This window comes from Elephantulus edwardii, unplaced genomic scaffold, assembly GCF_000299155.1.
Source record: "Elephantulus edwardii isolate Elephantulus edwardi_28Jun2011 unplaced genomic scaffold, EleEdw1.0 scaffold00410, whole genome shotgun sequence".
Classification (NCBI taxonomy): Eukaryota; Metazoa; Chordata; class Mammalia; order Macroscelidea; family Macroscelididae; genus Elephantulus; species Elephantulus edwardii.
Genome location: NW_006400160.1, coordinates 884,880 through 896,365, shown reverse-complemented (window position 1 = coordinate 896,365; position 11,486 = coordinate 884,880). Strand labels below are relative to the sequence as shown.

The window sequence follows — 11,486 nt, the reverse complement described above, 5'->3', positions numbered from 1 at the left end:
TACAAAATGGCTTCAGCTAGGCTGAACTAGCAGCCCCCAAGAAGTATTTGTGCTTCCGTACTCCTCTCGTGAAGACCAGTTTTCTATATTTTATATTATGTACATATACTGCTGTACAGAGGTAACTCGTGGTTGCTGTGATGCTGAGGACTGATAGTATCCATTACCAATCGTGGTAATGGATACCCATTGTGGACAGTGTTGGCTGGAACTTCCCGACTAAATCAATCCTGGAAGCAGGAGCAGCATCCACTTCCGAAATGGCTTGCCTCCGGAAACTCTATGTGCGAACAGTGCTCAAGCCGTTCATTCATAGGGTCGCTATGAGTTGTCTAAGACTTGACAGCATGAAACAACAACTGTCAATTACCTTTCTGCTCAGCTTCTCTGAAGAAACTCATTGTCTCATCACCTTTGTCCATTGTTCTCCAAGTAGGACCTAGAGAAAAGTTCTTAATCTGTTGCTTAAACATGAAAATAGGGTTTCATCCTTTTTGCTTACAAAACAATTTCTCTCTAAATAGTCCTGTTTCTTTCTAGTTCTTATTATGAAATGTATCCCAGTTTTTGTGTCAGGTATTGAAAACAGTCAACATAGAGAAGAGTTACCCACTGAACAGACACTTCTTCAGTTAGTAGAGAGCAGACATCCTTGGCTGTCAGTGTTATTAGAAATCTCACAATTGTGTGGCCTTGAAGAACAGGAGATTGGGCAAAGTGAGTGTCATTCTATTGTAAGAAAACCGTTTCATCAGAGCACATCCTCCAATTTCAAGTTTTACAGTACACCATATGATGCTTCTTATCTTATAACACCTTTATGAGTTTTCCCACAATGTTTAAGAAGTGGAAAAGGAGAGCAGTATATATTTTCCACGTAATAGCATCCTTTTGGCCTGCAGATCCTAACTAAAGTAGACAGCATATATGTTGGCCATAGCTGTCTGAAAGAATCGTGATTTCTTAAACCAGGTGTGATAACAGTATTTCTCGTAGATATGAAATTTGAGATTCTGTCGTGTAGAAACCATGTACCTTCCTTGTGTTCGGTCAGATAGAATATATTCAATTTCCTTTTACTTATTTTTTTTCTCAGATGTCACACACTATTGCACTTCTGTGAAGATATTGGAAGACGTCATCTAGATCAAACTTCCATCCGGAATCTGAATCGCAGGGCATTGCATCCTCCAGACATGAGTTTGTTGAGAATTCGTGGTGTTCACAGTGGCTAAGCATATAAAAAACGTGAGAAATTGTTTAAACACATTCTCATCAATGTCAGGCATGTGGGAAAGCATCTTCAGAGTGAAACCTTACATTTTTTAAAAAAATCAACAACTAAAATCTTTATTTTATTATTAATTTTAATGTGCATTTGCAGACTTTGGTCTTCCATTTATTCATTCATTGCTGCACTTTTCTCCCTTCCCCCAGTATACCCTTCTCTTTGATAACTAAAAGAAAATTCTTTCACTGTTTTACAGTCCCTCTCCCCAGGTCCACTCCACTATGCAGCCTTCGTTCTGGACTCCTGTCATGACAATGATACCTAATTATACATCCCTTTTAAACAGTTTTCTCCCTCATCTGTTTCAGTGCAGTATGCATTATTGAACCCATCTTTCTCAGTCTCTCCCCAACCCTGATGTCAGTCCCATTTGACAACAGTGGCACCATGCAGTATTTGTCCTTTTGTGTCTGAGCTACTTCACTCAGCATAATGTCCTCCAGGGGCAACCGTTTTGAATAATATTGCATGAGTTCCTTTTTTTCAGTGCAGCGTAGTATTCCATTGTGTGACTATACCACAGCTTCTCTATTCATTTGTTTGTTGATGGGCACTTGGGTTGTTTCCAACTCCTTGCTATTGTGTACAAAGCCGTGATAAGCATGGGTGTCCATAAATCTGCTTGGGTGTCAGTTATGGTCTCTTTGGGCTGTATTCCCAGTAGTGGAATTGCTGGGTCAAATGGTATCTCTATTTCCAACTTTTTGAGAAAGAGCCCTTCCTGCCTTCCACAGTGGTTGCACCATTTTACACTCCTACCAACAGTGAATAAGGGTTCCAGTTTCTCTACAACCTCGCCAGCTTTTGTTGTTTGCTGTTCTGTTAAATGTTGCCAGAATATCACATGATTTTATTACATGATAAAGGAAAACTGAAGTGACTGAATTGATGACTGATCAAGGAAGTGGCAAAAAGAGAGGCTTTGCTTTTGTAATGTTTTCTGACCAGGACTGTGTAGATGTTATCATTTTTCTATAGTACCACAATATGTCCAACTCAGATGATTCCTCTGAGCTGTGGTGCTGGAGAAGAGTATTGAGAATACCATGGACTGCTAGGAAAACAAACAGATCTATCCTGGAAAGGATTAAACTGGGCGGCTCCTTGGAGGCAAGGATTCTGAGGCCCCATCTAACATACTTTGGACATGTTGTAAAAAGAGACCAGTCCTGGGAGAGGGACATCGTGCTTGCTAGGGTGGAGGGACAGCACAGGAGGGGAAGGCCCTCTATGATGTGACAGGGGTAATGGGGATGGGAGTGTCAGAGACAGTGCGATTGGCGCAGGACAGAGCATGGTTTAGGGCTGTTGTACATAGGGTCACTATGAGTCGCAAATGACTCAGTGGCACATAACAACAACAAACAACAACCACCACACTGTGAATCACTGTGACAGGTGTGGAAAAAAAGCCTGTCCAAGCAAGAGATAGCCTTTTCCGGTTCAAGTGGTTCTGGAAATTTTGTTTTTCGCCATGGAAATAGTTTTGGAGGCAATGACAACTTTGACCACAGAAAGTTTTTATGACTCTTGCGAATCAGAGGTCAGCATGATAGCAGAGTCAGAGAAGCGACAGGGAGGCTGCACGATACAGGAGATTTAAAAATTTACCAGGGTGACATGGCTAGCTGCTACAGTAAAGAATACTTGATTTAGTGAAATATTCCTGTATATGGGGGAAACAACAACAAAAACACCTTGAGGATTGCATTTATTACCTAATCGTGTAATGAAGTATTTTTGTTTCTGTTCTGTGGAAACTGTAAAAGAGTTGGAAAATAATAGACTTACTGTAGTTTTTTTTTTGTTTGTTTGTTTTTTCCACTGCTGAATGTAAATGACTTCGTATTAGGGTTTCCATAACCAAATCATAAGTCTCAAGTAAAATTTAAATATCAACAATACTGCAAGAGTTTGAGATCGATGTCTTTGAGCTGTGGTGTTGGAGAAGAGTACTGAACTAGACTGTCAAAAGATATGTGGTGGAGACACCCAGTTCAGCCTGAGTGTACTTTACAAACAAGGATAGTAAAGCTTCATCTTACATACTTTGGTTTTGTTGCTAGAAAGGGCCATTCTTGGAGGGGAAATCGTGGCGAGTCAATGGAAGAGAGGTAAATCTTCATTCACCAACATGGGTTGATACAGTGACTGCAGAAATGGGCTCAAATATGTCACTCTGGGTATAGAGATGATCAGGGTGGCACAGGATACAACAGGTCCGGATATATTGTTAATAGAATTCCTGTAAGTTATATTCTACTCAGTGACACTTCTTCAGAACATAACTTGGAGCAAGTATCAAGAACTGAATTGTTATGTTCCATTGAATTGACTATGACTCATAGTGACTGTATACATAGCGACACTTAAGTTTGCTTTATCCCAAGCCAACATCCCCGTCTCCGATGCATCTCACTTCACAACCATAGGGATCATGCCAGTCCATGTAGTTAGTATTAGTGTCTTTTTCTGTTGCAATGACCTTCTGCCTTTGCAAGTATGATGTCCTTCTCCAAGGACTGGCCCTAGTCACAGCATGCCCAAAGTATGGGCAATGGAATATGAAAGATACATCATTATCCTCCCATCATCTAATATGATCGATTTATAAGAAGGGGGAAAAAAGACCATTCTAATTTAAAAACAAAATAATTTCCCTTCTTAGTGGTTGAAGATGAAAAGGGCTGGTGGTGTGAGCCAGAGGAATTCCTCTCCACATCACCCCTAATCCCCCCAGATGTGCCATGGGCTTCGTGGCCTCTCCTCTGACCTCAACCTTCAATCCCATGAAGTTTTTCTCCTTTTTAATTTGACGTGACCCATAGAAGGTGACACGCAGTGTCCTGTCCTGAGTGCGAGTGCCTTGCTTCCACTCTCTCACGGTCTCTCCCATTTCCCACCATCTCCGCCACTTTCCCACGCTCTCCCACTGTCACACAGTCCCTCCCACTTTCCCACGCCATCCCACGCTCCCACGGTCGCTCCCACTCTCCCACGCTCGTTCCTACTCTCCCACGGTCTCCTATTGGACCTGGGACGTCCAATCACTAAGCTCCGCCCCAGCTGAGATAGGAATCCTGGGAAAGAAGAGGACGGCAGTCTCTGTTTCCGCCCGGAGGTATTTTTCTGTAACACTTGCTCAGATACCGGAAGTAGGGGTGTGTTACGGGTCTTTTGCAGCCGGTTTTGTGTCTCAGTTGCTAAGACGCGAGTTTCTTTTCTCATGGTCACTTTAGGACGAGCAGGTGACAGCTAGTTCCTCTCTCTAGTCTCAGGCGGCTGCTCCCGGAGCCGCCGGGGCCGCCGCTTCGAGCACTTTCCCGTCCGTCGCCCCAGCTGCTGAGTGTCCGGAGCGGCCCTGGACGAGTCCGGTACAGGAGGTGAGTGTGCGCAGAGGACCAGGGTGGGGGTCAGTTCCCGGGGGGCCGGGAGGTGAATGTGCGCGGACGACCAGGGTGGTGGTCAGTCCCCGGGTAATCAGGAAGTGAGTGTGCGCGGAGGACCAGGGTGGTGGTCAGTCCCCGGGAGGTGAGTGTGCGCAGAGGACCAGGGTGGTGGTCAGTCCCCGGGGGTCGGGAGGTGAGTGTGCGCAGAGGACCAGGGTGGGGGTCAGTTCCCGGGGGGCCGGGAGGTGAGTGTGCGCGGAGGACCAGGGTGGTGGTCAGTCCCCCGGGGGCCGGGAGGTGAATGTGCGCGGACGACCAGGGTGGTGGTCAGTCCCTGGGAGGTGAGTGTGAGCGGAGGATCAGGGTGGTGGTCACTCCCCGAGGGGTCGGCAGGAGAGTGTGCACGGAGGACCAGGGTGATGGTCAGTCCCTGAGGGGTCGGGAGGAGAGTGTGAGCAGAGCACCAGGTTGGTGCTCAGTACGCGGGGGGGGGGGGGAGGACTGGACACTGTGCTCAGGGCTTCACACCCGGCGCCACCTGGGGGGGTTGTCACCGCGCTGGTCCTGGGAAGGAGGCTGGTCATAAAAAAGGAAAATTTTAGTGAGGAATCTATCTGCCTTTCTTGTCTGTTTAATACTTACATGACATGTAGAATTGACACGACATCGGTTGGAAGTAATATGTGTGCTGTGGTCCATATTTACCCACTTTCAGAAGTAAGAGATTGAGGATATAATTTTACTGTGAAGAATCTCACTGTAGACTTTTGAAGACTGTGTGGAGTAAGAGTGTGGCCAGTCCCAGTTGTTGAAACTGTTTATTTAGGATGTGAGACGTCCACGGAGATGACAAACCCACTGTGAGAACTGAGCTGCAAAACATCTTAGAGGTCAAAGTACAAATTTTCTTAACAAACACTCTCTTCCCTAGTGATCAAAGACTTCTCGCACAGACTGATCATATTAGCAGTGAAGTGTTCATACAGAGTGTTACAAAGAGTGTGAAATGGACAGCAAAATGAAATGAATCAAGATTGTTTGGGAGATTCCAGAGTCATCCATGCTGCATTGTGATTCGAATCAAGAAAAGATAAAAGACTTCCATTATTAGGTGAAAGAGTATCCATTTTTAGTCTAGTTTAAATAGGCCTGTTTTTCCTTTTTTCAATACTTACATGATACAACCACTTTGCCATTTATCGATTACATACTGCCTTATAAAAATTATTTTATTGATCTGTTAATAAAGGCTTAGTTGGATGTGAAACCTATGAAATACCCAGTTTCCTATCTATGTCTCACCTTTCTCAGTTTACTTCCTTTGTTCTTTACCATTTTTCCTATTTTTAACACAATTTCATTTCACGTGGCTCCCTTGTTAACCATTCATTTCTTTCTTTCTTTCTTTTTTTTTTTTTGTTTAGGCGTGCTAATCAAACTAAATCTTTTCCAATTTTAACCCCTTTTTTCCAACCATATTGTGTAGCCATATACTTGTTAACTAGTTTCCAAGTTTTTCTGTTACATTAGTAGAAACAATTGCATGTCCAGCCTAAAATTTTACCATTTTCTAACTCTTGTGTGGAGATTTTAAGACCTGTTGAAAAGATCCAGTCTTTAGAGGCAAAGATTGTACTTCAGTCCCCAACATTCAGTGCATCAGAGATCACACGTGGAGTTTGTCATCTTTATATAAACCCCACCTCTTAATTTTACAGTGTTACACAGAATCACATGTCTTCCACAGTCTTGATGAACATTTCAGCCTGACATCCGTATTGCTCAAAAAGAGAATGACAGTAAAGCAGGTCCATGTTTTCTTACCTGGTCATGTCTGCTTTCTTGTCTTCTCTGGGATGAGTAAATTTCTCCATCTGTCTATTTTTTTTTGGTAGAAGGTATCTGCTCCTCCACGTGTGTGAAACAGTAGAACTCTTGGAGGCTCAAGCTGGTGGTATCTTAATTACAATTGCCCTCATTTCTTTATTTTTTTAAATTTATTTCATTTTGTGTATGTGTGTGTACCATCAAATCTAATCCAACTGGCACAAGAGAAGATTGCCCCTCCTTCTCCAGCAGAGCATCTGGTGGATTCGAACTGCGTGCCTCTGGGATTACAGTGCAGCTTCTTGCCTCTAGGCCAGCAGAGCTCCCCACAAATTCCTTCTTACAGAGCATTTCTCTGAGCCTGAAAATTTAGAGGCTCACAAACTCATTGTCTAGAATTGGAACAGAGTGCCTGCATTTCCAAGGCTGGACATTAACCAAGAGGATATTTCCTGTATTTTCCTTTCAGAGTTTCCTACCAATTCATAAGCACCCCTCCTTCCCAAGACTGAACTGTCATAGTAGCTTCAGATCTTCTTAAAGGCAAAGCCACGTGAAAGAAACTAAAAATCTACCTTCGTCTTGGCTTACTGGACATTATTTTCTCGACATTGTCTCTTGCAGGCCCCAAGTTTGCTACAAGGAGAGCTAGTGGACCAAGAGTGACCATCCTGCATTTCTCTCAACCCCAAGAAAGGATTTCAGCCACTGGGAAGGGTGTGTGGACCAAACATTATCCATCTGCCTCCAGAATACCTGTGTCCTTCTCCCAGCCAGAACACTCTTCCTGAACTTATATCTTGAGATTAGTGAAGACATTCCCTGAGCCCTGCAGAAAGGGGAACAAAGAAATGGTGAGTCCTAGATGAATGATCTTTCAATCTTAAATTGCTGATATTGCATAGAAACTCTAGGGAGCCATCGTGTTCTGTAGCAGTTTTCTGCTGAGGAGAAAGGGTAAAAGAGGAGACTCTTGGAGTAATCTAGGAGTCCCCCTAATTGCCTCCTCCCTAAATACTTGGCCTGTCCCTATGCACATTTTTTCATAACAGTAATGCCACGGGTCACTTTCCTAATGTGCCCTTAGACCTGGACCCACAAGCTGTTATTTCATACCGGGCCCTTGGTTCTCTGTTTAGTGGCCGAATCTCTTGATCAGAATCTGGAGATGGTCCAGCAGGATTTTTTCTGTGCTTTTCAAACCTTGTTGTATCTTTGTACAACCTTGTTGTATTATTTCTTTTACTCCAATGAAGTGTTTTATGCATTTTGTTTTCACAACCTTACATATGGGGAAGGAATGAACAGGTATTCTGGTTCTTGGCCCTCACCCTCTACACATACCTAGCCTAGTTGGTGTTTCGTCTGCATAATGTTTGTTTGTTCCTTCTCTGGGATGGAAGTTCTGCAGGAATAGTTTATAGGCTGAGGTCCAGAGCAGGCTCTTGTGTGGTCATACACATTCAACAGTTGTTTAATCAAGGAATGATGAACATCCTTTGCTAGTGCACCTCATAGCCTCAGAACATCCACAGCCCTGTTACTGTGTGTTGGATGAGAGTAAGTTAATGAATGTTGAATTCTCGCATTACAGTTAAAAAGTTTGCATTACTATTAAAACGTTCACTCTTTCTTGAGCAGCTAAATATCAGTACTATTGAAATTTAAGTTCTTGAAGTACATTTTCCCTCAAATTCCCTTTCTAGACCCTCTGATATATTTCTGCTGAGAGGCCGTAGTCCCTGGCTCTTTCAATGTCTTCTTCCTTTTTGCCTCATTTCTGGTTTTCTTCCTGAACTAATTTGGCACCACCTTCTTTAGTGTTTTTCCAAAATCACAAACTATAATGTGTATTTCAAGTATTTTGGTAATTAGATGTCCTTTATTTTTCTTTATTGGTAACCAATGGAATGTCTTTTGGAACTCTGCTGGTTAAAATACTAAGGAGTTACACAGACAATGCAAAAATAGCCCTGTGAGCGGAGTCATCACTGGTAATGGGCTGTGCATAAGCAATATAAGAGTGTGTTAAGTTATAGGGAGCTCTGGTGGCCTAGTGGCAAGAAGCTGCACTACAATCCTAGAGGTATGTGGTTCGAATCCACCAGATGCTCTGATGGAGAAGGAGGGACAATCTCCTTCTGTACCAGTCAGATCTGATTTGACGGTACACAGACAAAAAATAATAAAAAAACTAAAAAAGAAAAGAGTGTGTTAAGTTATTGCTCTGCCCTCAGGGGGCACCTGAGAGCTCTCACTCGATCGCACAGGTGACTAAGAAAAATAGGAAGCTATTATTCTCCTTGACCGTGTCCAGTAGGAGGCTTTTCCTTCTATCTTGGAGTGTCCAGGACTTGCAGAGATTTTCACCCTTGCCTGGTGTGTGTAGTTTTCAGTGTTTGTTGAAGGTGGATCTGTTTTCCACCATTGTGGTAAATCGATCGTTGTATTGAAAATGTGCCCTTTTGCAGTCAATTGTTATTCATCTCTTTGTGCAGTAACCATCTAAAAACCTCCACCGTAGTGGAGTCAGTCTTTCCCCACAGTCTCCTCCTGCTTGCCTGCCAACCTCCGTGATGTTCCTTGTAACCTTAAAGCCCGTGGAGGAATGTCTGTCTAATAGAACTGACACACTTTCTTTAATCAATGTCTTGTTTTCTAGTAGCAAAGCTACCTGATATTTCCATGGTGGGTGAGGACTCGTAATTACCATTCCTGCCATGGCTTCGGTCATATTCACTGGAGCAGTAAAATCAGGGCCATAAAGCCACACCAGCATCTCTTGCATGTGTAGAACATCACCTGCCCGGGGTATTCCATTTGTTACCTAGGGTGTGGATTCGCCCGCCATAGTGTTAGCCAGGCCACAGCTGAGAGAAGAGTCCAGCCAGGACTGAGAAACAGAGAATTCTGCCCAGTCCCTCACCCCTGCACCAGGAGATACTGGAGGCCCTCAGCAAACAGAGAATTCCTCCCAGCCTCCCACCAGAGGGGATGCCCTGTCTCAACTTTGGTCTTAGTGTAACGATTAAGCTTACCCAATTGTTACGTTGGCAACATTTAAGAGTAAGGAAAATATAGTCCCCAGAGACTGAACTTTATTTAGGATGATTGGCTTAAACTAAATAAAAACCATAGGGAAACTAACAGAGGGGTCTTTTCCCAGTGCCAAGCTGTGAGAGGGCCTCTGCCACAGCCTTCCCTCTTCTTCAGAATTTGTTTTCCCTTGTCCCTGCTTTTTTTTTTCTCCATCCAGTTTGCAACAGAGGAGAGAGATATTTTACCTTCAAAACATAAATGACCCTAATCACACCTTTAATTTATCTAGGAAGCTAATCACTCCTCTGGGATAATCTGTTGTGTGGGTGTAATTTCCAATGTACTTGGTGTCTGTGATATTGATAATGTTGAGTCTGACATTAACCCGTAGATGTTCCTCCAATCTTCAGCACACAGTAACCCCGATGCTGCCCCTAACTTTGTCACTCTTACACTCCATTTTATTGCTGGTTCCTGAGGGAGCGACTTACAATGTTTTGCAAACTTTTCTTTCCTCTCTGCCCTATCTTCTGGTTACAATAGTTTCTTGATCCTGCCCATCTGCCTCCTGGCATATGTTTGTTGTGGTTTTTTTTGAAATTTTTATTTTATTATTTTCTCTCTGTGTGTGTGTACCGTCAAATTGGATCTGACTGGTACAGGAGGAGATTGCCCCTCCTTCCCCGGCAGAGCATCTGGTGGATTCGAACCGCATATCTCTGGAATTGCAGTGCAGCTTCTTGCCACTAGGCCACCAGTGCTCCCCTTGGAGCACATTTTTTATGACCACAAATTGGAGAGCTATTTTCACATGGTTGGTTCTTTCCCTAAAATGTCTGAGATTAGAGGGCGTGACTGTGTCTTGGTAGAACTTGGTTCCGCTTTGATTGCAGCTGTCTCAGTTCCTCCAGTCTTTTCATTTGCATATGTTGTCCCTACTGGTAGCAGAAACCAAGGAATTGTTAGTGTCACTCTTTTTTATCTTCCTGTATCCTGTATCCAATCAACCACCCTCTTAAGTGTTCTGTCCATAATTTCATATCCCCTAAGTAAGTTTTGCTTTCCAAGACAGACTGTAGCATAAAAGCTATATTATTACAAGGGTTTTCCTTAAGCCACACAGAAACTCAAAGGTTTCTTATTCTTCTGTTTACCACTCTCCCCCCCAGAAACACATCTTACAAAGTTTGTGGACCGTTGTCACTAATCTCACTGTTCTCACACCAATACTTTTATAATTTCTCCCAAGAATAATGACATTGGGTTAGAGTTGTATAGATGTTTGTCATGCTACATACGTTCATGATTTCCAACACCAACAACTCCTCCTTTTTTATTTCCGTAACTACTGTCTGTTGAGTTCAGCCCTCCACTGGAAGGTCTCCCAGAGACCAGACCCGTCTGAGGAATAACTCCCTTGACTGGAGAGATAGAGGCTGGTAGTGCAGAGATACGTGTTATCAGAAACATAAACTCAGGTTATACACATGGATTTCACCTGATGGTATGTATTAGAATAAGATCGATTACATCTGCGGAAAAAACCACTGGAGAAGCTCAATTTCGGCTGTGAAAACTAGTCCAGGAGCTGATTGTGGAACAGACTACCAACTACTCATATGCAAGTTCAAGCTGAAGCCGAGGAAAATTAAACCGAATCCACAGGAGCCAAAATATGACTTTGATTCCATCCCACTTGATTTTCAGAATCTTCTCAGGAGCAGGTTTGAGGCCTTGAATGCTAATGAATGAAGACCAGATGAGTTATGGGAGGATGTCAAATGTATCATCCAGGAGGAGTGCAAACAAAGACAGAAGAGGAAGAAAAGACCAAAATGGATGTCAGAAGAAACTCTGAAGATTGCACTGGAACGTAGAGAAGCCAAAGCACAGGGAAGAATTCAAGATACTAAAGAGCTGAACAGAAGATTCCAAAAGGC

General features: G+C 43.3%; 1 protein-coding gene across 1 annotated transcript in view; it reads left to right on the top strand.

Moving 5' to 3' along the window:
- LOC102843801 (zinc finger protein 709-like) overlaps nucleotides 1-11,486 on the top strand; it is an 18,714-nt gene that overhangs the window by 1,828 nt on the left and 5,400 nt on the right. The window contains exon 2 of the mRNA XM_006902427.1: nucleotides 4,564-4,674. Coding sequence (XP_006902489.1) covers nucleotides 4,564-4,674 — 111 coding nt within the window. The remainder of the gene's footprint in view (nucleotides 1-4,563; nucleotides 4,675-11,486) is intronic.